Here is a 26,200-nt window from a genome sequence, read left to right on the forward strand (position 1 = left end):
TCTTAAACATTAGACGAGGAGATAATAATATTAGGATTTTGTAAAACCACTGTTCGAGGGCGAGAGTGTGGAACTCCTTAAGCCTGGAATTTTTGATTTGATTTTCTTGTTGTTCTCGTTGCCAGTCGAAAACTTGTAAATTGATTATTGTCGAAATCGAGGACGCACTATAGCGCTACTCGTATATAAATATAATTAAGGTTCTTGGACTTGGCTTCCAATTGTTATTCCTAGATGTTAGCTATAGATATGAATTACTAAAAAAAAGTGACACAAATCAAACGACATGAAAAACGGCTTTCAATCATAATATTTGCAATGTTTGAATAGTTCCTTGGAACTAAGAGGTGATTATTAAAATTTATTGACAGAGGTTTCGTAACGGATATATCTTAATGACCAGTATTATACGCGTTGCTTTAATGCAACATCGTTTTAGCTTTAGGAAATATAAAATAATTCAAATACCAATCGTTACGTTCGTGAATAAGGAAGTTATATCGAAGAAATTTGTTCTCCAGCGTATGCTAAACTTACAACATGCACGTCATTGCATTTCACTCGCTACTAAACATTTTTCTCTATTAATAGCAATTCTTTCTCCATTGCATGAAAATCATAATAAAAGATATAGCGACTGTGTCTCTCTTTCATTCACAGAATTCATTAATCGCGAAAAAATCTAACCACACTTTTACCAACGTTTTACGTAACACGAACAACATTCGATACTTTTAGCGTCTGATATTATGCATAATAAACGAGACTATATAAAAATATAGCCCCGTGGAATGCAAATTTTCCCCGGAAAAGTTAAATCAAGGCCTAGCACGAGAAATTGAATAATGAAAATCTCACTCCTAACGAAAATAAACGAGTCGCCGAATATTACGAACGCGTAGTTCCCAAACTATCGAATACATAACTCTCGATAAAGAATGAGAAATAAAAATATCGTTAAAAATATCTAGCGGAGGAAGAAATATTAAGAACACGTAACTCTGGCACAGAAATAACAAGAATGATTCTTCAGATGACGTACGAATTCATCCGATAGAATACTAATCATTTGCACATACACTGTCAATCGTAACCGCAGGTATCAGCGTACCTGCTGATATTTCAAACAAATTCAATGTTTTTCACCGCCTCTAATTTCTAATTGCCTTATTACGAAGCTGACGTTACCGGTATTCGATTTATACGTTTCGCGTAATATAAAACATTAAGCGAAATAAAATTCGTTAGAATTTTCCAACGAACGTAACGAGTAGGTGTCTCGATGTTTATAGACGATGCATTTCGTACGTCGATCGTCACGGTACAAAAATCGATCACCTAAGAATTCCAGCTGGGAAAAGTGAATCTGAAAAGCGAAGCTTTCAAATCTTCACCGAAGATGCATCTTCATCGATACAGCGATTCACAATCGTCGTTCTATGAACGAACGAATGTTCTCTATTGGAAGACTAAAGCGAAGGCTCGGTTTCGGAAGCGATCGTAGTAACAGAACGTAAATCATCGGTAACATAACAGAAAACGCGTGGTAGTGGAGTCACCGTATAAATTATGGTAACGAGTCGCGTCGAAAAATTCCAGTTGCGAGACACGTAAGTGTTGTTACTTTACTTTGGAACTTAGCATATCGCCGACTGGCATCCGTGAATTTCAATTAATCGCTTATTTAATGAACGCGTCGATAAGAACGTTTTACCTGTAAGCGCGAGTCCACTTCGCGTCTCTTTTGCATTTTTCTCGTAAGGATAAGACACGGCGAAACAAATCCTCACGAACTGTACGTTTCGCGGTTCATCGAATTAGTAACGAGCGATCGACGTTTCTTTTCTTTTTTTCCTTTTCTTGCCTCGTGGCATGAATGGATGTTGAAATTTTTGGTCGACGAGGCGTCGCCTTGAGACTAATGGTCTCTTTGCATGGGCTTCTCGTTAATACGAAACACGCCACGGAAGTTTCAAGTACTAATTTAAACCATTAAGGGGCAAGTCTTTTCGTGAGGTCACTGTTAAACGCAATTCAATTTAGAGAATCTTCTGGCACGAGTATAATAAAAGAATTTGTTCCGCTATCTTCCTGCAGTGCAACCAAATTTTATTAACCCTTAATGGCTCGGGATCGTTTAGCTGCAGATGCATACTGATTAGAGCTTGGAAAATGATATAAATATCGAGACACAATTGGTGAAATATACATTTTATCGATATATCGTCGTATACCGTAAAAAATAAAATTTAGTACATTGTATACTTTGCTATATGTAAATTTGAGGAAACTCAAATGGCACAAAGATATATTACGTAATACGATTCAAATGTTATCAGATGTAGGAAAGTCTTTCGACTGTCAACGAAAAAGGGATTGGCTTACTAAATGTTTGGGACATTGTAAGGAATCCATTTTACAAAACAGCAATAAAATTACTGTGTATCTTTTGTCAAAGCATTACAAAATTATCAAGAATTATTTTTAGATTCTCTTTTAGATTCCGGTAGCTTTATCAACTTTTTATTTTCATAAAAGACACAGCGGCTCAAAATACAAGTTTAACTGGAGTTCACGCGAGGAAGCACTCGACTCGAACGCATTTTTATCGGACGCATCGAGAGTTATCCGAGCGTAAGATATTTTCGGTGAGTATAAAGGTCTGTCGAAAAACAAAGCGCGTTTGAAAGCCTGTGGACCGGAAGCTAGAACGGTTTCCAGCAAACCCATTTATCGTTGCGTCACAGTAGAAATAATGAAAACATGTTATTCTTAGTGATTGCAAAATGCATTCAATCGAAGTTACGCAAACCGTTTTTGACTATAAAACGTGTAGCCAAAGACAAAATAGACGGATTATACGAAACTGAATTAAGTAAACCACGTAGGAAGAATACCAACGTAGAAAAATATAACGACAGGAAGAGAATATCGAAGCGTAAAAGACTTTTAAAAGAATATTTTTGCGATAAAAATTAATACAAAAAAGTAACAACTGTTTTATACTTTTGCTTAAACAATTAAAGATCTCGTAACAAAGGCTCGTCCAAGCGTTTTTATCAGAGTGAAAAATATTCTTTCATCGGAAAAAGAAAAATTCGTACACATATACTTTACGTATACGTATATTTCTGTACGCACAAATCGTTCGAAATTGAAAAAAAATAGAACGGTACAAAGAAAGCAGATACTCGTTGTTTGCGTATCAAAAGATATAAATAATTAAAAAATTATATAACGACAATGTTTTCAAGCAGATTGTAAATTGAAGGAAAAGAAACGGTAGAGAAAGAACGAATATTCTTCTTTATGTTTCGAAGAATATAGAAAAATAATATTTTTAGGCGAATATCAAGAACGATGTGTCCAGATATCACACGCAAATACCGTTTCCTAAAACACCATTAAAATGGACTTTTGCAAGAGTTACAAATTTCTACAAATCCTACCAAAACCCGTGAGACGCGTTGAATGGTCCTGGCGAACGGAAAATGGTACGCGCGTCCGGTTCATCGAGGATGATTCCAACGAGGATGATTCCATCGAGAATTGCCTCATGGAACTCGTCAATATCTGCGTTCCAGCCATCGCGGTCATCCTTGCGCTGATCACCTTTCTCAGATGTAAACACAGGAAACAGCCAAAGTAAGTTGACGAAAGAAAAGACAAAACTCGATGGAGATTTCATTTTCACGATAGAGAGATGAATTACGATCCATTCGCTTCGATCATTGAGATTTATCTCGATTTAACGAGAGCAGTTGAGAGCAAGAAGAGGCTTCCTTCGAAACTTTTTGTTCCACTCGCTTCGAAATTTTCTCTTCGAAAGTTACCTGCCTCGAAATGTTCGTTTCAGAATTCACTTACTTCGAAAGTAATTTTACATCGTTTAACGGATGTCCGATAACAGAAGGCACGGTTTATTTGTACGTTATTTCACAGTCTCTGGTACAGCGCTGGACAATGGCGATCGAATGTGATGTCCGTTGAAATTTTCATTTCAAAGCTTTTGCTTGCTTCGAAAGTAACTTTGCATCGTTTAACAGAAGTCTGATAACAGAAAGCAAGGTTTATTTGTACATTATTTCACAGTCACTGATACAATGCTTGATAATAACGATCGAAAGATACTCCACGAGCGATAAGATTTGGCTATTCATAGCTGGAATGGTATTTGCTTCGGTTGAAACGGGATATCTTTAGTTTCAGAAAAACGTGTATCGAATGTTTAATTTCAAAAGGCGAGGCTAGAAGCTGCAGCTTAGCTCACACCAATTGAAGCAACATTCAATTAAACGAAATGTTTCACGTTTGGGATGTCCCATGATTCATATGGGACCATGTTCCCATTCGAACAATTTGCTTCAATTAATGTGGTGAAATTTTATCGAGCCTGTTAATTTCTTCGCCTTTGCTTGACCCTTTTTACGTGGAATTATTCCTTGCTTTATTTATTGCTTTTTCGGCGATGCTCGATCATTCGCTGTAATTAAAAAAGTTCTTCTTTGGAAAAAAACAACTGGTGAAATTTAAAGATTAGAATGGTTTACTGTGTAATTGGTTCTCTTCTGAAGAATATTGCCGGATATTTGCCCATGTCAAACATCTGTAACACTCCACCACGTTCCTGGAACGAGCTTACATCCACAAACTTTCATCTGTTTTCCATGCCACGCTCGTCACTTCCAGCGTTCCTCGTTCCATAAATCAAAAATGTGACAGATATACAAGATTTCGGAATTTCTTGCTACCACATATCCAGTAATCTCTTTTAATGTCTTATTTGTCAACTAACTTGCCTAAACCATGTTAACAGTATGATAAAACGAGGAAGAGCGTCAAATAATTTGAAAGATAATTGTTTCTTTGTCCTCAAGATTTCTGATGTTTCTGCTACGAGATAACAGAAATATATACTTTCTTTTTTTTTTTTGGAATTAAGATTAAGCTTAGAAAAATTACTTTTCGTCGATTATTAACAATAGAACATTTTTTCGGATGATCTTGTAATAAAACTCGTAATCAGTTTTACCAAATACAAATACATCTTTCGTTTAATTGATTAATAACTTTCAAAAGGTCACCAAATTCACGAAAAGCATAAAACCCAAAGAAGAGACGGAGAACGTACGAAAAACACAAGTCATAATCCCAAATGAAAACATCAAAGTTGTCGTTAACCGCGTGGAATAGCGAGAAGCGCGGATTAAATGGATCAACAGAAGACCCAGATTAATTACCAGAATAATTCATAACACGTGCTGTTGCAGGGTTTTCGAATACCTACGTGTACACTCTTTCCTGGTTTGCGTCACGTTGCCCGTTCCAGGAATCTTAATGCAGCTGAATGAGATGGCTTTTATCCTTGTTCGTTCGCTGAAAAATCAATAGCAATTCCTCCTTGCCTTCTTAACCCTTACGGACTATCGTGCTTCAAATTTCACTCCGTGTGAATCTTGTTTCAGCGTTATCATTCCGTGACAGAGTCAGAGAAAGACGCATAATATTTGCGTAACATTTTAAAAACATTTTTCGGTGTAAAATCTTGGAACAGTCGTATATTTAAATAAAAGTCGAACTATAGAAAGACGAAATAATGTTTAATGCAGAAATTGTCTGAAATTCTAAAGAAAGTCCACCGGGGTGGTTGGATCGAAAAGCTAGAAATAGAGAGACGAGTTGCGGAGTGTAATTTTATTGGCCGAAGAAGCAAAGTCGATAAACTTCTAGAAGCTCTGATGCGAGAAAAATTACGATATCCGTTTAACGAAGGTGGTAATTACGTGGTAATTAGTCGCATACTTGATTTTCTTCGCGTTCCACTTGACTTAGATTGATTTCGTACGGAAATTGGACCAATACAGGAGAAGGTTGTGCTTCCTGCTTTATTTTCTAGAAAGAAGAATCATTTTCTTGTAATTGGAGGTTTGTCGGAGATCGATTGATCCGATATAAATGTATTCAAAGCTCGTAGGCAAGTTGCAAGTTATATTTAAGTACTTTAACGTAGGATAATAACTATGAATCACGAGTTTCAGTGAAAATATTACAATTTCTCCTTGTCATTATCAAGCAAGAAATAATGAAATTTAAATTCCATCCGATGCCTGGTAAAGGATGTATTCTTTTTTAACATTCTTTTTATTTAGAGATTGCAGAGGACTCCTACCATTTCATACAACTAGAACACTGTTGTGCATGACAGTGTTGGCGGTGCTTTTTGTCGAACTTTGCGAGTCGTTGCTCACGTCGATTTCTTTCTCGTTGATTCTGATGATCGTAGCCATCCTCTACTGTTGGATCATTCATCGGAGGACCGAGGTTAGAGATGCTTGTGGTACTGCCCTCTCTGCTGGAATCTTCGTCACGATTAGCTTATCGCGAGCATGGAAATTTATGTGTCTGTCTAGGTCAGTTACACTTGTTATTCATTTATTAGAAAAATTATTATTTAATAAGAATTTTGAAATTAACAAATATTCCTCTTTATTATTTTTAATGAATTTGCGATTTTTTGGAAATAATTGCCGAATATATACAGATATGGTCTGTCCATGATACACGTTCGACTCGCAACCACAACGTTCACGGCTATTACCTGTGGGCTCTTAGCCGTTTTGGACTCTTACACGTTCTATCTTATGGTAAGTTGCTTAATGATCCAATTACTATTAATTCTGGGTTGTTATCGTTTCAAGATTTCTTGCGCGATCAAGGGAGGATTTATTTTAACTACTATATATCTGCTTCGGCTATTAGATACGTAGTTTATAAGCCTGCTAGTTCTTACTGCAAGCATCGCGAATTAGCGACACAGCGTTACAACCTTATCGAAGAGAGCCAGCTACTCCCGGCACCAAGTGCAAACATTTGTTTTACATTTACTCAGCTTGTTTGAATAATAATGTTTATTATCGCAGCCTGAAGAGGCAGAGCTTATCGAGTGGTAATGCGAACTTTTCCTCCTCGACGCTGCGAACTAGATCGCAAAAATAGAACCGTCCCGTCTATTCGATATTCAATTTCCAGGAAATTAAATAAAATGTCGCTTCGCGGAAAGTTCGCGAATGTTTCGACAACCGGTGTACACGTTGCGACGTACAGAAATAGTTAAACTGTATCTAAACTAATTGCGAGTCGATGCAAGTTCTTAGCCAAATCTCAGAAATAAAGAATAATAAAATAACATAAATAAAGAAACAATACAATAGAAGGATAACGCTTGCAGTGGAATAAAATCAAATTCTAATCTCTTCTGTTCTCTTCCTTATAATACAACCATCCATCGCTGATGCTGCACTAGCTTCGTACAACAGAACAAAATGAATAAAAAGTAACATAAATCCAGGAAAAGACAAGAAAATTGAAAGAAAATTGAAGGATCATTCTATTTTACAAGAATACAATCACTTCCATTCGCTGTAATGCAACTATCCATCATTGAAGTTCCACTAATGCCACTATACATCAACCTCTTCCTCAAGCTTCGTTCGGTAGAATTGAAAACATATTTCACGTCTAACTATAGTCGCGTTAAGAATGGTTCCGTTTGAGCCGTAAGTGGTCTTCCGATAACAGGTAAGGCGGTACTCTGCGTTTGCTCCAAATATATTTCGCGTGTGCACGCCGACTCCTTGACCCAGTAAAAACAAGCGGGTTGAAGCATGCAAATAGCCCGGTATCTTAAAGCGCCGCCGCGAATAAGTCAACTTACGATATTCGTTCCGTCTAGACAAGAAGGAAGAAAAGGTATTTGATCGAGCGAGGAGAACGACGAAGAACAGCGTACAAACACGCGGACGTGCCGTTTCTCAATAGAATCACCTTCCATTGGGTGATCGACCTGCTGTGCAAGGGATACAGTACGCCGTTGGAGAACCACGACCTTGGAGAACTTCCCGAGGAGGAGACTACTAGGAGACAGTTTGACAAGTTTCGTGAAGTTTACGAGAAACATAGGGTAATTATATTCTTCGAATATAAGAAAAATATTTTCTAATCGGTAGGACCGGAGAAAAAAAAACGGTACAGGATACCAAATTTTAATGAAATGTTCTAATATTAGTTGAAAGAGTTTCATGGATAAATGACACGAGTAGCAAAATTTGTATCTTAACTACAGAGTATGAGTTACAAATTGTAATTTATATTACATTCATATTTAATCATAAAAATCGAGATGATTCGGAGTGTTTGGTTGTTTCCGTAGGAGAGAAACGAGAAACTACGTCTTTGGCGATGTTACTGGAAAAGAATATGGTACCCGTTTGCTATTGGAGGATTATTTAAAATACTGGGGGACGCTACAAGCCTTGTTGGACCGATGTCTATTTCTAAAATTCTGAACTACGTCTCTGCTTCTCAAAATGGGACAATAAATCGAAACTCTATGGTATCTAACATTGTTCTATAGCATTTCACCTAAAAGAATTAAATAGAAAATACAAGGATTGAAAAGATTAAACAGAGAATTAATTAAAGACACTATGGAATATTTCAGAGTGCCATGACATTTCCTGAAATCTTGCAAAATGGCTATTTTTTATGCCTGTTGGTGTTTTTCTTTTCTTTATTACAAAGCACTCTAAGCCAGGCCTCCACTCATATCCTTTGCGTTGAAGGGATCCGCCTGAAGAACGCACTTCAGGTACACTTGAAACTCGAAAATAGCAACCATCGAAAACCATCAAGAGAATTGAATTAAAATTACAGGCGCTGCTATACGATAAAGCCTTGCGTTTATGCTCTTGGAGTATCGACGAAGAGGATAATCCGACAGACAAGGAGAAAGAACAGAATAAATGTCAGCAATCTGCTGATATTGGAACCTTAACTAACCTAATATCTGAGGATGCTTACAATGTGATGAGCTTTTTCTGGATTGGACACTATACCTGGGCAATTCCATTAAAAGTGAAAGAATAAATAATTAACGATAATTAGATATTTATATCTTATAGCTAATAACGATTTGAAATTTTAAATATCGATTTTAGATCAGCGCTATAGTTTTTCTTCTTTACACAAAATTGGGAATAAGTGCAATTATCGGTGCATTCTGCTGCATATTGATAGTAACGCCACTACAATTGGTGCTTGGCAAGAAAATGTCGGAAAATTCTAAATTGGTCGCCGTAAGTCGATACTTGTAATTTCTCTTAAATATCTAATAATGGAAAGACAGTTTTAGAACCGACAATATTTTTATCTTTAGAAAAGCAGCGACGCTAGATTACGTCTGGTTAACGAAATCTTCCAAGGAATAAGATTAGTGAAGCTTAGAGCCTGGGAAAATATTTTCGAGGAGAAAATAAGAAAAACGCGAAACGATGAGCTAAAAATGCTGGACAAGGATTCTTTCTATTGGACCCTTATAAGTAAGTTCGGCTTCTCGATCAAAGAAAAGAATTTTGTTTCGAAATAACGTTGTTAATTGAAACGTGGATTGTTGATAATTAGACTTTCTCACGCATGCTTCATCGGTACTGACGACACTTTTCACTTTTGCCGCTTATTTCTGGCTGGAAGAGAAAAGTCTCGAGGCTGGAAATGTTTTTGCAAGCTTAGCTCTATTCTCACAGCTCACAGTGCCCCTTCTCATTTTTCCTGTGATGATACCTATCATTATTAACGCTATGGTAAGCAAATTCTTTCGACTGTTATTGTGTTCTTCTTAATAAATACTTTAATTCAAGATTTCTATAGATTTCAACAAACAGAATAGAGGAGTTTCTCCAACTTCCGGAGATCGACAATGTCTTGCCTAATCTTAACGATGCAAAATCAGAAGTAGCCGAAAATACATCATCGCTGGCCAATTCTATCGAAGAGAGCACTGTAAGTATCTATGAAATACAACGATAATACTTGAAATATGCTTGAAATATACTAACCGAGAAGCCGTGAAAAATATATCGATGCTCTGAGTGTATTTTTTATTCGAGTAATTAAGCTACTATGACATTTTTATTTCTTTTCTAAATATAAAAAGAACAAAACTCTTTAAGAAAAATTATAGTTACTAATTCAAACGTAGTTGATATTAAACAGCTAAAACTAAGATCCTCGACAGTGTCATTTTGTCCCGTGGTTTCCGGAAAACCTGCCAATTGCAAAATATCTTTACATCTTTAATATTATAAAATATTAGGAACTAGATACTACGAAATATTGCAAAATATGAATTTCTATTCGTGTCAATTAAATATTTCTTCAGATAGAAACAATGAAAACGCACAACACTCCCAATTTTGGATCGTTGGATAACATCAAAGAAGACGAAGAAGATGGACAATCTTCTGACTTGGCGGATTACACGATGGATATAAATTCATCGGTGGACACCGTGTTTGAGAAGGATCCGGAGATTCCGGTGCTTACAATGAAGCGCTGCGGATTTTCTTGGGGCACCGATGAAAGTCTGTTATCCGTATCTGATCTTAGTTTTCCACGTGGTAAGGTTAATTAGATGCAGATCCACTGTAGCAATTATCGATCACTTGCAGCTACGCAAAATCTATAAAACCACATATTACTGTCACTTTTAGGTCAGCTGACTATAATTGTTGGAAAGACAGGAAGTGGAAAGACTTCTTTACTATTAGGAATGTTAGGAGAGATCCAGAGGACAACAGGATCGATTCAGTGGGCTAAGTAAGTCAGAGATCTCCTTGTTATTTCGAATTTTTCTATATTATAATTGTAAACGAACTATTGCAAAATAGAGGGGTGAAGGTTGCATATGTGGCTCAGAAACCCTGGCTCCAGAACGCCAGTTTGAGGGACAATGTTCTTTTTGGATCACCGTACAAATTGAGAAGGTACAGGAATGTATTGAAGGCTTGCGCTCTGCAACCGGATGTCGATATACTTCCGGGTCGCGATTTCACGCGGATAGGTGAGAAAGGGATCAATTTGAGCGGAGGCCAAAAACAGAGAGTAACTATAGCCAGAGCGCTGTACAACGACGCGGACGTTATAATAATGGTTAGCTAGTTTCTAAACTAAACATTTTATTTCTTAAATAAAAAATAGTACGTTGAAATAATTAGGATTAAATAAAAGATTCAAATACTAATATTTGCAGGATGACCCGTTGTCCGCGCTGGATCATCAAGTTGCACAGCAGATCTTCGATCAAGGAATCCGGAAGCTGTTGCTGAGGAGCGGACGCACGGTGATTATGGTTACTCACCGACTAGAATTGTTATCAACTGCTCATCAAGTATGTCTCAGTCAGGCAATGTACTCTTACACTGTTCAAAACAATAGTTAATGTAGGTAATGCTACACTAAGTTATGAGCAGTGTATGATAAAGTGAAATTGTTGAAGAAAAGGCGCAATAGGTAAATGATCGTGTGGTTAAGGTTGTCGTGATGGACGGATGTCGTATTCGAGTAGTGGGCACGAAATCAGCGATCGAAGATGCTGATCCAGAATTAGCGATCGAGTGGAGGAAAACAGCAACGAATAAAAACGAAGGATATCGTGCTGATAGAACTGCGAAAGACAAGTGGGCCTTGATGAAATTAGTATCCAGAATCGGCGTGAGTGCGACGAACAAACGACTTGGCGATGGATCCTGGACCACTGATCAAGATGCCCATGTGGTAGACTTTGCGATTAATAATTATATTATCGTCGTGTTGCACGTTTTCTCCTCCCTTTTCTTTTCTCTTTCTTGTTTCGATCGATGAACTTAAAAATTTGGTTTCACCAGAATCCTCCAGCTTTCGTCCCGTTAAGAATGAGAAGAACTACCCTTGGCGGATCGAGATACTTAGCCCACGATCTGACAGATCTTCCAGTGCCCTCTGAAGAATGGAACATCGGGAAAAAAAGATTTAAATTCCATCGAAACGCTGTCAGATCGAGCAGTCTCCAACCTCAAAGACAACCACCCCCTGTTCTACGACAGAGCAGCACTCCAACCATTCTCGAAAGTCAATACGCTGTTCCTAGGTACGCTAGTGAAATTTTGATAGACTGCTTTTTTTTTTCTTGCATAAATATAAAAATCAGTTTATTTTAGAAAAAGGAATAACACTTTTGACAACGGACAACGAAACGGCGTTTTCAGGCAAATATTTTCTGGCGCGTGAGTCGAATAGCTATTTTTAAATTCTTATAACGATTTGAAATGGATGAATCTTATTTTTGAAATCTTCTGTAGAATTATCAGTCCACGTCCCGATGAATTGACATTAAATAGAGACAGAGGCGTGCTACGAAAATTAATACCTTCTAACTCTAACAGACAAATACAATACACTGTTAAAAAGTACGAAAGAAATGAATTTATACTATTTCTCATATGCAGCAATATCTCTTTTTACGAATAGTTTTTATCCATTTAGAATTAATCAAGAACAGGAGAATGATCATTTTCCCGTTAAACGATTGCTATCGATAGAGTCCACAGGAACTAATGAACCCGATGAACTTGAAGGAAGTTAGTACACTTTATAAAGAAGCTACTACTGATAAGTAATATCGAAAAAGAGTACAAAAAAGCTAGTTCTTCTTTTTTCTCTTTCTCTCTCTAGACGACTGTGATACAGAGGAACAAGAAGAAGAATTTCAATATGAAGATAGAAGTGGAATAGTCACAAGGATGATCCTTTGCGATTACACAAAAGCTGGAGGCTGGATACCAGGCCTAATTTACATAGGAGTAGCAATTTTCTGCCAAGTTCTGAGAGTTTATATCGATCTTTGGCTGAGTCAGTGGACAGACGAGGACAATATAAACTTCAATCAAGAAAACCGAAATGTAACTGCGTAAAATAATTTTGTCCGTGATTTACGATTCGATTATTGAACATTACAATGGATAAGGAATCCGTTCAGACTGTGCTGTATTTTATTTCAGACGGTGTTCTATTTTAAAATTTACATCATTCTTTCCCTTGTCTTTATACTCTTGTCTTTCGTATGCAATGCAACTGGTCAATGGACAGGAGCCAGAGCGAGAAGAAAATTACACGAGGAAGCCGTGTCCAGACTTCTTAGAGTACCGATGTCGTTCTTCGATTGTAATCCTGTGGGAAAAATTTTAAACAGATTCAGCGCCGATACAGGCGTCATCGATAAGGTGAATAATCGATAAAAAAATTAGTCGATTCGTGGTTATTAAAGAAATGCACAGTTATTTATCTTTTTGTTTTTTTTTTAAGAAAATATCTATGTCGATCCAAAGACTGACATTCTTCGTCTTGCTCTGTGGTTCAGCGATACTAGTAAACGTCATCGTATCACCGTGGTTCTTCATTGCTGCTATACCCACGTGTGCAGCTTATTATATCGTTCAAAAGTTTTATAGATGCAGTGCGAAACATTTGCAACGATTAGACGGCAGGTACGGTACATATTTTTGTAAGTGGTATTTGGTTTTCTGCGAATATTTTCTATAAACTTTTCCTTAGCTTTTGTAAACCTTCATAGATTAACATAGGAAACTGTCCGCAAATTTGCTCCAGACGAATCGTTATTCTTCCTTGAAAAATCTTTTAAAACGTTTGATTTTAAAACTGATTGTGCAATGTTATAGAGAGTTCAATCAGTAAAAAATGTATTTGTGAACATAAACTTGCACGACCCAATTTGCAAAAATATACTTGTCCAATTGATCAAATATTTTTTAGCGAATTTAAAAAAAAAATTTTGCCTTTCTAAATCCTGTGTTCATCTAAAAATCTCAATTATTCGTTTCTAGTACCCGATGGCCAATCACAACGCATTTTTCTGAGACACTTCGCGGTCTAGCAACATTACGTGCTTCCAAACAAGAGAATCGCTTCATGGAACAGGCTATGAAGTGCCTAGACGTTAACACGAACGCGTTTCTCCTCCTGAATTCCAGTAGCCGGTGGCTCGGCATTGCTCTAGTGAGAAAACTTGCAAAGCTTCTAGAATTATTTTTACAGTTTTCCAGTTCGACTATTGTATCTTACTTTATCATAAATTTTAATATTTAGGATTATCTGGGTGCTGTTATAGTAGGATCTGCGACACTCGCCGTCTTAATTTCCGCAGAATTGTATCCAGATCGCGTTACACCTGCTCTAGTTGGTCTGGCGATTAATTACACCCTCTTAGTGCCAATTTACTTAAATTGGGTAGTGAAATTCACAGCGGAGACCGAAATGTATCTTGGTAGCGTTGCACGTATCTCTACTTACAGATATGCTCCTATTGAAAACTACCAACAAAATGGTACTTTAATGCTTTTTAATCTTTCATCGTTGTTTCGTTATAAGAACCAAATGAATTATTAATATATTTTCAATATTTTCTACGTTATCTGGAATATTTTATACGATATTTTCTAGACTTCCACTTATCTGATAGTTGGCCAGGTAAAGGTGAGATTATTTTTGAAAATGTTTCTCTGAGATACGTTTCACAAAGAGAACCAGTGATCTCGAATCTATCCTTGAAGATTACGCCAGGCCAAAAGGTAAAAATTTCAAAGAATTACAAAATTCTAGGTTTTCATAGATATTTCTCGCAGATTGGAATTTGCGGAAGAACCGGAAGTGGTAAATCGTCCACAGTAATGGCGCTGTTTCGACTATTGGAGATTACTCAGGGACGTATATCGATCGATGGCACAGACGTTCGTCAAGTTCCTCTGGAAATTCTTCGTTCGAGACTCTCAGCGATTCCTCAGGATGTGATCATGTTCAGTGGTACCATTAGGTATTTTATACATTTATTTTTTTTTTTTTTAACAGAGAATGTCCTTTGAAAGCGACCATAAAATACGAATATTATTTCCTCCAGAGAGAATTTGGATCCTCTATCGGAACACGAAGATCTGGAACTGTGGAATGCTTTGGAAGTAGCACAAATTAAGGATATTATTGCCTCTCATCCTGAAGGTCTTAGTAAGTGAATTTCTAATTCCAAACGCAAAGTTCAATTTTATAAATTAAATAAATTTCTTTTTCTCGTACCTGATGATCAAAAAATTGCAACGTTCGTAACGATATAAGTCTTCGAATCGAACAGACTTTAAGATAAAAGGAGAAAATGAAAGCTTCTGTTAATAAATCGATATTTACGTTAAAGCTCTAGTCAGTGGTCCAGTTTTTCACTAAATATTTTTAACAATACTATTCTTTAGAAAATAAATAAGAATACAATTTCCCGAAACAGATTTCGAAGTGAAAGAAGGAGGTGAGAACTTTTCTTCCGGTCAGCTGCAGCTGCTCTGTATGGCACGAGCAATCCTGCGGAAGTCTTCGATCGTCGTCCTCGACGAAGCAACCAGCGCTCTCGACGCCGTTACTGAAAAGAATCTCTTGAAGGCAGTTTCAACTGCTTTCAGGAACAGAACAGTGATTGCTATCGCGGTAACTTCGCTTTAACTCTCAACGTCCTTTATATCCACGAAGGAAAATGACCGTAACAACTTCGTTCCCTGTTAATTACGTTTGATACTTTACTTTTCAGCACCGTGTGTCAGCGTTATTGGATTGCGATCGAGTAATCGTGTTCCACGATGGTAAAATCGTCGAAGATGGACTACCAGCAGACTTAATGCAACGGCAAGGTGGATTCTTCGCGAATATGTTGAAGTCCAATGAAGAGAATGAAACGACTAATTGTTGAAAAAGCACACGTGCATAAAAGGACGATGATAAAGGTCGATAACATTGAAAGACTGGGACAGAGGAACGTATCTAACCATGTTTCGTCACAAAGTATTTATTTTTGATACGAATGATAAATGTAGAGTATCGTAGTGATATAGGAATTTCTGAAATATTTTTGTAAATACGAAGATGCATTCGAATGATCGTTGATCGATCTGAAATACATTTCACTGTTATTCGCATTGCATAGATAACGAAGCTGCGTTGCATATAAAAATCACTCACAGATAAAATACATAATAATATATTTTAAAAACCTTCTCGTTTTGAATCCGTATATTATTAACAAAGAAAATGAAAAAATAATTCTACCATACAATTGTGTATATTTTTATACCTTCGCTCTAAAAATATCTCATCCCCGAAATTTCTCAATCACCAAAAAAATCGTTCGCGTACATGTTTCTAACGTCAATCGGAAAGCAAGAGAAAAGAATCGATCAAAGGAAAGAATCTTAGGCCAATTAATTCGCTCGATCCATCGTGCATATATCAATGGAATGCACCTATCTCCTAATCAGATCGAACGTGTTGATGCAAATGTACTTTCACGGGCTATTTCGGTGGTATCGGTTTTTCCGCTCGAATCATGCCATATTCACGTATACTCGAATACATAATCACTGGCGGCATATATTACGTGCGGATAAGGTGGCCAACGATAATAATTGCCAATACCCCCACTGTTTGACAGCGATGGGAAATGAGCGCGTATTTTTCAACTAGTGGCATTGAGAGCGGCCTGTCGATAAGACCGCGAGTCTGCTAACGAAAGTTGGTCGAATTCGTTCCACTTCTCCTCTACTGTCGGCTCGAAACTAACCCCTTCTCTGTCTTATTTCGATCATAATGTCGACGAAACTTGACGCGTTTAGATATTCTATCGGAAATTTTCGTATTTTTCAAATTCAGTGACAAACACTTGATCTTGCTCATTTTTGAAGCTTAAAAAAGAGAATCGCGCGAGATAGAAATTAACGCGTGAGAAAAATGAAAGCGCGCGTTCGCCTCTGAGTTTCGTGTCTAAGCAGAGGCTTTCTAATTATCGTGAATAATCGATCCGCGCGAGATCGTAGTTGGTAACGGACAATGAATCTCGAAAGTGGCCAGTGCAGCCGGTGTTCCGCAGTTTTGTAAACCTTCGCAGGAGAATAAGCCGTAAGGGAGCAGACGTATTTGAACGTGAGTATGCTTGATTAACGTTGTTTACGTGTTTGTCGATCGTGCAACGGGTTCTTCCGCCGAGATTAGATCGGAGATTCGGAGCATTCCTCGTTCACGTGAGTCGTGAAATTCGTGTTGACAAGCACGATTTACTTACTCGATAGAGGCTGATATCTGTTAATAATAATTGTCGTCACGTCGAGCTCGCGGAAGAAATGGAGCAGGAAAGCTTTTACCTGGCCGATGATTCATCGTGGAACGAGTACCGTAAGTTTTTTCCATAACTGCCGGATGCTTTTACAAGTTTTTGTAATTTACGATCTTCCATGATCATTTGCAAGAACTCGTTCTTGCAAATGATGCGATTTTCATTTGACACGTCACAAGGTAAGGCAGGTGGGAGAATCGAAGATCTTGTCGAAACACTTGGTTCGTTGTGGTCGTATAAGAAAGTGTGACACGAAAAAAAGCGAGAAAATAGGAAAAAGGGAACGTCCGATAGATGAGAAGCGATAAAGGCACCGAACTGAGCGATAAGAGGCCATTTCAACGATAAAATAAGAAAACGGGTGACTATCGGTATATTCAGGGACACGGCCATAGAAAACTGTATAAAGAGTTCATTTCAAAGATCAATACGTTCGTAACAAATTTCTTAATTTCTAATTTCGTAATTAATTCTTTTTTTCGGTTTCCATTTTTTTCTTTGAATTTTAAATATTACGGATTTTTGTATACGGTGATCGTGCCAGCTATAAACGACAGATAAATTCAAGTCTATCAATAGTAGCCTCGATAGAATCGATCGTCGATTAATTTTATTCAATTCAGAAACTTTGAAACCGCTCGTTGCATGCATGTAATTATTTTCGCCGTTAGCGAGCCCATATTATCGTGAATACAATGAAATAATTCTGTTTTTTACAATTCGTAATCGATAAAAAATGTAATCATGTAATGTTGAAAATGTAAATGTTTCAGGAAGAAAGCTTAAAAAATTTCATTCTTTTCGGTTCGAAAATTCGCTTGAGAATCTTAAGAACTAAAGAGAAATTAGAGAGAGAAAAAGAAAGATAAAACAACGGATATTCTCGCGATCCAGAAAATGATCAAGGAAGAGAACTCAAAAATCTTTTTCTATTGGAGTTTCAGAAAGATGATGGTTACAAAGTACTGAACCATGCCCTCTCCATCTGAAAAAGAAAAAGCGGACATACCAGCCTTATTAATGAAAAGAGAATAGAATTCATTAGATAAGACGTGGCCGTATGTGTACCTGCCTGTTGACACTGCGTCTCTTTGTTATCGGCTAGATAAGATTTCTGCGTCTTTATCGAACTTGAGATATCAGTTTTATGCGCGAATTCACGGAGTGCAGCTCATCGTTCCTCAGAAAATCATTTATTTCGTTATTTGACACGTCGAGCAAAATTACATTCTTAACCATTGAACGAACTAGTTTTTAGCAAGATTTTTCATTTCTTGGAAAGTTTTCTCGACTCTCGGTCGCGTCTTCCACGTTAAATCTGAAAGGTGAGTTTCTACATTCAACGTCCACGTTACGAAGACGTCGACAATTTTTATAGGAAACGAAGATCGCAAAAAGACGAGACTATGTACATATTACATGAATATATTCATAAGGGCGAACTCTTCTGTTTGGAAGAGTTTATCTCAAGATCTAATCGATCAGACAGAGGAACATTAATCGTGAGATAAAATTGACTCGGTAGTGTCTGTTAAATCAATTGCAGTATAATGCGAGCAACGTCAGATGACAGATAAGGTTCTTGCCTTTCTGTCTCGCATGACGTTGTAAAAAACAAATATTGCATCTGATTAAGTAATTTCGTTGTACAATTAAATATTAACTTTCGTACATATATACGAGATAACGTTCTCTGAATTCAAATGTGAAGGAATCGAGAGTGAAAAACAGTAACGATCGAAGAATGATTGATCGACGATTGCTTTAAAGTTCGTTGATTAGATTAAAATGGGAGAAAAGTTTCGATTCACCTTTTACTAATTCCATTGTACTTGTATAAATTCGGGCGTAACAGAATCACGAGATGACAAAGCAAACAGGGTAACCAAAAGAAAATCAAACACGATAACGAGACGAAAATATTGGCGAAGTGCAAAAATAACCGTGGAATATTTAACAAAGTGTGTAAGACGGAATCAGAGGTGACGTCTTAAGAGGGAGAACACACACTGAGAAGCACGTGTGGAACGATTACACTCGAGTTAATTGTGCTTGTCGCAGCGGTTGATTAAGCGCGAAACACAATTAAAACAGTACTTCAACGATATTTCGTTAATATAGACCTCTTCAATTTTGAGATAGGCACGCAGATTTGTTCGTGAGCGTGAACGAAACTTAACGAATCATATCAGCGAACGTGTACATTAATTACAGAATTAAACAAGACCGTGTATGTATGTACATGTACGCGACGAAGCTGCGTTTCTCGATGAATACGAAAAACAGTAATGTTGTTTGAGTTTGTTTTAACAGTCTGCAAAATATCGTTAACGATATCACCGATGTTGCGAATGGAATGTTCGAAGGATTTGGTCAATATAAAATATTTGTCATCTGTAGGTAAACCGACAGAGACAACTTTGCTTGACAATAATTTGACCAAATACAGTTTCGAAAGAGAAAAATGTTCCACTCTCTTTATTTCGTTGTAGCTTTTACGAAACGCTTCCTAAATAACACGCATGTCGTTGCAATTACTACTGACAATGGAAAAATCACTTGACATTGACGAGATAAGGTAATTAGCTCGAAATGGGAAAACGAGCAGGAATTAAAGGTACTGATAACGACGAAGTTTAAAAAGTTCTCGTTGTTTTCAATATTTCCAACGTCGCGAAATCCAACCGGTATTATTAACACTTCTCATTCCGCTATTATTTACTCATTTCTATCAATATTAGCATCAGCTACTCTACCATCTACTAATATGAACGTTACACATTACGCACATGACTGTCACGGATCTAAGTCACCTACATACACATAGCAATTTCCAATGAAAAAAGGAATTAGAAAAAGCTGTAAATCGTTTACAATTCCAATGGACGTGCTTGGACGTGAAAGATATTTAATCTTGCGTAATCGTGGCAAAATAATATCGCAGAGGAATAAAAAATACCTGTGATATTTTCATTGTTAACGTAGATCACGATCATCGGTCGCATGCTTTTCATTCCAACGGGCTTAACGAGTAACATTCGCGCGAGCATTGTGCAAGAAAAATTGCGAAACGCCAACTTGCGCGTGCTTGTGGTGGAACGTCCTCGTGATTACGTAAAAAGAAGAAAAAAGAATAGACACAAAGAGACAAAACAGGGAAACAATGGTCGACTGAAAGGAAAAAAGACGAACGACTTCGATCGCTTCTTCGAGTTAATAGCTCGACTTCTAACGAAGCAGGAAATGCTACGCGAAACGAACCTGGTGCCGCAGTTAGATAGGATCTGCCACGGAAAGAGACGATTTTCTAGTTCCTCGCTGCTTCGGCGATCGTTTCGTGGCATTACGTATACTCGCGTGAGCTCGAACCAGCCAACTTTCGATGGTAATCTCTTTCGTTTCGCTTTGTTTCCCTGCTTCCTATGCTGATCCTCACCCTCGCCGAGTCGCCAACTGGACGGTTCCTTCCAGATAATCTCTTACTTTTGATTTATGACGAGGAAGTCAACGCAGAACGAAATTTACTCGCAGTTGAAGTTACTACGAAGATCGACGTCTTTCCTGCAGTCGAACACGTGATTTCTGCTGATCTATGTATAATAATCAACCTGTTACTTCGAAATTATAAATTGAGTATTTTCTTTTCTTTTTTTTCTTCTTTTTTTTTTTGGAGAATAATTTTTTAAACGACCGAGATTATTGAAAAAGTATGACAACTAGCAAGGATGTACAAGCACGTGCTCGACAAACACGGCATAAATAACATTTGGCCAGATCCTCGTATGACTAATCAAACACCCTTATCAGTCTCTTAATATAGTATAAACCGACGTTGCTCTTTGTAACGAGATTACGTTAGCATTTCAAGATACGATCAAACAAAGACTTCAATTAATCCGCCCTCATTTTTCGAATTTTCTCATACAATATCGGAGAATAATCGTTCCGTTTAGAGTTACAAACGAGTTTGCCTAATTTTTCACAAGTGTACAACTTTCTTGCTGACTAAGCTGAACTATGGCCGACGAAAATGAACATCAAGATCGCGATAACATCGACTTATTAAATTTCAGTCTCCGACTGAACGATTACTCGTATTATTACTCGTATCGTACGATTAGGTACAGTCCGAAAATTATCGAATTTTATTACATAAGACAACATTCCATTCGAGTAACAAATCGAAAGATAGATGGAACGATAAAACACTCTCAAAACAACGAATTTGTATTCGAGACGACAATGAAATGGGGATCGATTATGCTCTAGTTAACGCGAAAATTTGTTGACAATGGAAACCATCCAAAAGATCGTACCTTGAAACGAGAATATCCACATCGTGAGAACGTGCTAATATGTCGTGACGTCAGCATACGATATATCGTGCATCAAAGATCATTAGCATAAGCATGTGATCAGCTAAACCACGTGCTCGTGATCGTCTGGCGTAAAAACTTTTTGTTTGACGGTAACTTTTACGGGAGTCGACGATCTCGATAGTAGATCTCGGCAAAACATCTGTAAATTGTGATTATCGATAGTTGATAGTTGAGTTTTAACTAAAATTTTCCTACTATATTTGGTAAGTTTTTATTTAAACTATTAAGAAGCAAAATAAACGTTAACGCGGCTCGACACTTTGCTTCTAACGTTTTTTTTTAATCAGTTTACATTATCGAATCCTATCGAATTGACATTGTAAGGAAAGAAAGAAAAGTTATTTTTGTATCTCCGGTTTGTGTAATAATCTTTCGTAATTCTAATACTATTCTTGTAACTCTATAAAAGAATAACTTACGCCATTTATGTTTTCAAATACTTTACGCAACTTTTGCACATTATCTACTGCTTGGTCCTTAATGGTAACGATATAAAAGGCGAAGATGTAGTTTCATCGCTATTTGAGCTTGTTTAAAAAGTCGCGACAAGATAATATTTATAATCAAGAGCGTTATAATAAAGCGCATCGCTCTTGATCAGAGCTTACGGAAACGATAAGTGATGTTATCTTAATTAACATCGGCAAGAAATTGGAACCAGATAAGACAATTGTCTCGATCAACGCGTCGATCAGCGACAAAATATTTGTACATAAACGAATTTACTGCGAAATTGAAACGATGCTTTGCCTTTCAGAAGTCAAAAGAGTGTGTTTCCGTCATGCTGTGGATGAACAAAGTATGAAGTTCCCGTGCTTCCCGAAGCCAAGTATCCTGGGACAGAGGGGCAGTATCAATCTTGCCTCTCTGTCTGGGAATGAGTCGAACAATGTGAACAGTACGACCTTAGTAAGTTTGAACATTTTCCAAACATGTACTGCACCATAGTTTTATGCCGTATGATTCTCTCGCTGGTCGTCCCGAAAGAAACAGCCACAATTGGCCTGATCGCTGCACGTATGCATATGTGGGAACTGGAAATAAGATTATGAAGATAAGAATAACTTCGAACTAATCACACATATGCAACACAGGGATTATCATATACAGTAGCTACAAAAGATATTTGAATATCGTTGTATCTTATCATAGCATTTACGTATTAATTAATCAGGTGCAACTACGTTAAATTTCGCACAATTTAGGGGTCATACGATTACAAAAATTGGACACTATGAAAATGAAACGTAGAGTCTGATAAAAAAAAAAGGCTTCGTTAGAAAATCTGCGAAATAGCCACTGTATATACAGCCAATCATCGGCTTGTTCTTTGAGGCCTGTAGTAAGAGAATCACTCTGTACGAAGCAAATAATTTTTTGATTTCTTTGTTTCTTCGTTTATAGAACCAAAATGTGAAGAGCCCAGTGGTAACGAGCTACAAAGAATCTGGTGAACCAGATCTGACTCATGGCGTTGTGAGTATTTAAAAATATCTTTCCGATTAAGCAGAGTGCATCATTTCGTAAATTAACGGCTACTAATTAACGGACGCGTAAGATTTTCGTAAAAATCAATGACACAAAAATATTCTTACGAAGGTGTAAAGATCTTTAAATAGATATATCTGTTTTGATTTCTTTATCTCTAGGAAGACATTAGGCAAATAGAGTATGTACATATTGTAGTTTCGTGGGAGCTAACAGGTACTAATTAACAAATTGAAATTTCATAAGAATCAGTAATATAAAGACAGATGTAGAAAAGTTTAACAATTCTAAAATAAACATACATATCACCAATGTTTATATATCATATTCGTAACAAAATATTCATTGTGTTTCATTAAGGTAAAAGGCATGTTAGAAAATAGCAGAATGTTAAAAAGAGTTGATCGATAAATCAATTTAAACAATCGATAAATCATAGAAAATGTTTAATTTAACAAGGAAATTTTATTTCTAATACAGATACGACCCTTACCTGCTACGGTAATATCTAATGGAATCGGCCCACCTGTACAGTCCCATGGAAAAAGTAGGGCACCATTGCCACCACAACAAAGTCACAATGGGAACGAACAAGATCCTGTCAAAACTTCGGATGGTTCTGATCAACCTGCGAATCCCAGAGGCGGTATTATCGGCAAAACTCCAACGCCACTCTCTGAGCCAACTCCTGTTTACGAAAAGGACGAAAAGTAATTTAAAGAAAAAATAATTCAACGAACTATTCTAAATAATGATACATTTTTTACATATATTTTGTTTGTTCCCTATAGGAGTAAACAACAGATTACAAAGGCCATTTTGGAGAACGAATTTCTTGGTAACCTTGAGGAAAATCAGGTGGAAGCGTTAGTCGATGCCATGTACCCGAAACATATACCACCGAACACCTTAGTGATTCGAGAAGGAGATATGGGTAAAATTATAATATTTCTTTTTCTATATTAGTTGTCGTCTGACAATAGCTGAATCATTCTTATCACGAACGTGGAATATTTCACTTTAGAGCGAAAAACTTTCTTAGCTATCTATGGAATAATTAGATTACAGACATCTATGCAAATACATATTTGTGTAAAGATACAGTTTGAAAAAAATGAAATCTATTCTTCGGATGTTTTACATATTTTTGCATATTATCCGCATTCCGGGAATTTTTTCTTCGAATTTTCAACAAATGCATAAAAATTCATAATACAGTGATAGATAAATTTACATAAGAAATAAAGATCCTTCGTACGATTTGATAGGCTGATAACACGATTAATAAATGTAACTTCGAACGAAATAAATGTGAAATATTTGCATAAGTTAAGTATTAATATCGCTTTTCTAAATTCCTTCATTAATATATAATTTAGGATCGCACCTGTACGTGTCAGCGGAAGGAGAGTTCGATATCTATGAGGGTGACAATTTCCAAAGAAGTTTTGGTCCTGGCATCGCGTTCGGAGAAATTGCTTTGTTATACAACACCAAGAGACTTCGATCCATCAGCGGTAAATATATAGTAAATTATATTATAAAATAATTAATAACTGTATTTTCTATTGAAAGAAGACACGTTTAACTTTCAGTAAAGAAAGGTGGAAAGGTGTGGGTCCTCGACCGATCCGTGTTTCTCACTGTTATGATTGACACAACGCAGAAAAGGCTGGAAGGAAACATTCGATTCCTTAAACAAGTTTCTGTTCTCCAAAAATTGCCCGAGCCAAAGGATCACGTGCTCGCTAAGATTTCCGATCTTCTCCGCGTGGTAAATACATATATTTTGTATTTCTAATAATTAAATCGTGGATGTTTATGTGTTTATAGGAAATTTAAAAGTGTAAAGATACGCGGAATGAGCGTAATATGGCAAAAGTATCTGAAATATTCAAAGCAAAGTATTCGCTGTAGTATGTACCGAACGAAACAAATGTCTGTTTAGATTCTATTTACGTTCATAGAAGTATAAAATCTCATAAAAATCTGCAATTTACTAATGACCATCCGAATGCAAATCTGGTTCTGAAAGTAAGAAGTATATATCTTCCCGATAGGAATTTTATCCTGCTGGAGCAAAAATAGTTACGCAAGGAGAAAAAGGTGACAAATTTTTCATAATCAGCGGTGGAAACGTTAGAATAACAAAAGACACCGAGGATGGTGACGAAGAAGAGCTAGTGGTCCTTGGAAAGGGTCAATACTTTGGAGAAATAGCTCTTTACGACGACACTGGTGAAAATCGTCGACACGCCAACGTCATTGCACTGGCACCTGGTGTCGAATGTTTAACTTTGGACCAACAGTGAGTTATACATAAATCAGTAACGATAAACTTTCTCGTCTCGTGAGTTCTCAGGAAATATTCATGCTCTTTTAAATAACATTAAACTCCAGTTCCTTCCTGAATTATTTGGGTGGCCTCGACGAAATACGCAACAAGGATTGGTTAGCGGAATACGGAAGACAGAAACAATCGCTGACGCTGAAGAAGTGGACTAGCGAGTATTCGAACGTCACTTTGGCCGATTTGGAGACCAAAGCAACGCTAGGAGTTGGAGGGTTCGGCAGAGTGGAATTAGTCACTTTAAAGTCAGATCCTCAGAAGAGTTTTGCTCTCAAGAGACTGAAGAAGAAGGTGATGGTCGAGCAACAGCAACAGGAACACGTGCTGAACGAGAAACATATTATGCAAGCCTGTGATTCTCCATTCATATGCAAGTCAGTACTAAAATGAATCTTATCAATTGATAAACCGCGGATTTATAAAAATGAAAGGATGCACATAATATATAGAGTGTTCAATATAAAATGTATATAGTATCCAAAGTAAAGCATTGTATAATATGTGTAATTTATAATGTTAATTTATCTACTTTGTAATATTTGGTGGATGAGGCAAATCTTTGCTAAAATATTAATTTGCATAGATATCCGCGTTCTATTAATCAAATAATTCAGAAATATAATTTTCCTTCCTTTTATTTAGGCTCTACCAGACGTACAAGGACCGGAAATACGTATATTTCCTGATGGAAGTCTCTCTAGGTGGAGACGTGTGGACAACTCTCCAAAGAAGACGAGTCTTCGATGAGTCAACCGCACAATTCATGGTAGGATGCGTGGTAGAAGCTTTGGATCATCTTCATTCGATGAACATTATTTATCGTGATCTAAAGCCAGAGAATCTTATGCTCGACGCCCGTGGATACTTGAAACTAGTAAGTTCGATCTGATAATCACTAGTAAGTGTTAACAGATTGAGGAAAGTCGATTGTCAATAGCTCGACTCTGTTTA

The 26,200-nt window shown here is 37.0% G+C and overlaps 1 protein-coding gene across 1 annotated transcript in view; it reads left to right on the forward strand.

Annotated features, from left to right (window-relative positions):
• Window positions 1-26,200, forward strand: part of Sur (Sulfonylurea receptor) — a 28,005-nt gene that overhangs the window by 421 nt on the left and 1,384 nt on the right. Inside the window, 40 exon segments of the mRNA XM_076617312.1 lie at window positions 2,539-2,648; window positions 3,345-3,645; window positions 6,150-6,410; window positions 6,542-6,644; window positions 7,733-7,960; window positions 8,210-8,392; window positions 8,501-8,647; window positions 8,713-8,913; window positions 8,997-9,134; window positions 9,215-9,377; window positions 9,460-9,638; window positions 9,706-9,837; window positions 10,217-10,454; window positions 10,548-10,653; window positions 10,725-10,986; window positions 11,087-11,224; window positions 11,368-11,610; window positions 11,721-11,962; window positions 12,033-12,098; window positions 12,174-12,281; window positions 12,358-12,452; window positions 12,547-12,773; window positions 12,873-13,094; window positions 13,177-13,358; window positions 13,716-13,887; window positions 13,978-14,215; window positions 14,332-14,459; window positions 14,514-14,701; window positions 14,786-14,889; window positions 15,161-15,357; window positions 15,458-15,611; window positions 22,169-22,320; window positions 22,816-22,887; window positions 23,380-23,609; window positions 23,691-23,833; window positions 24,279-24,416; window positions 24,495-24,673; window positions 24,960-25,207; window positions 25,300-25,623; window positions 25,892-26,123. Coding sequence (XP_076473427.1) covers window positions 3,410-3,645; window positions 6,150-6,410; window positions 6,542-6,644; window positions 7,733-7,960; window positions 8,210-8,392; window positions 8,501-8,647; window positions 8,713-8,913; window positions 8,997-9,134; window positions 9,215-9,377; window positions 9,460-9,638; window positions 9,706-9,837; window positions 10,217-10,454; window positions 10,548-10,653; window positions 10,725-10,986; window positions 11,087-11,224; window positions 11,368-11,610; window positions 11,721-11,962; window positions 12,033-12,098; window positions 12,174-12,281; window positions 12,358-12,452; window positions 12,547-12,773; window positions 12,873-13,094; window positions 13,177-13,358; window positions 13,716-13,887; window positions 13,978-14,215; window positions 14,332-14,459; window positions 14,514-14,701; window positions 14,786-14,889; window positions 15,161-15,357; window positions 15,458-15,611; window positions 22,169-22,320; window positions 22,816-22,887; window positions 23,380-23,609; window positions 23,691-23,833; window positions 24,279-24,416; window positions 24,495-24,673; window positions 24,960-25,207; window positions 25,300-25,623; window positions 25,892-26,123 — 6,999 coding nt within the window. The 5' untranslated portion in view covers window positions 2,539-2,648; window positions 3,345-3,409.

Source organism: Bombus vancouverensis, chromosome 3 (assembly GCF_051014615.1).
Source record: "Bombus vancouverensis nearcticus chromosome 3, iyBomVanc1_principal, whole genome shotgun sequence".
Classification (NCBI taxonomy): Eukaryota; Metazoa; Arthropoda; class Insecta; order Hymenoptera; family Apidae; genus Bombus; species Bombus vancouverensis.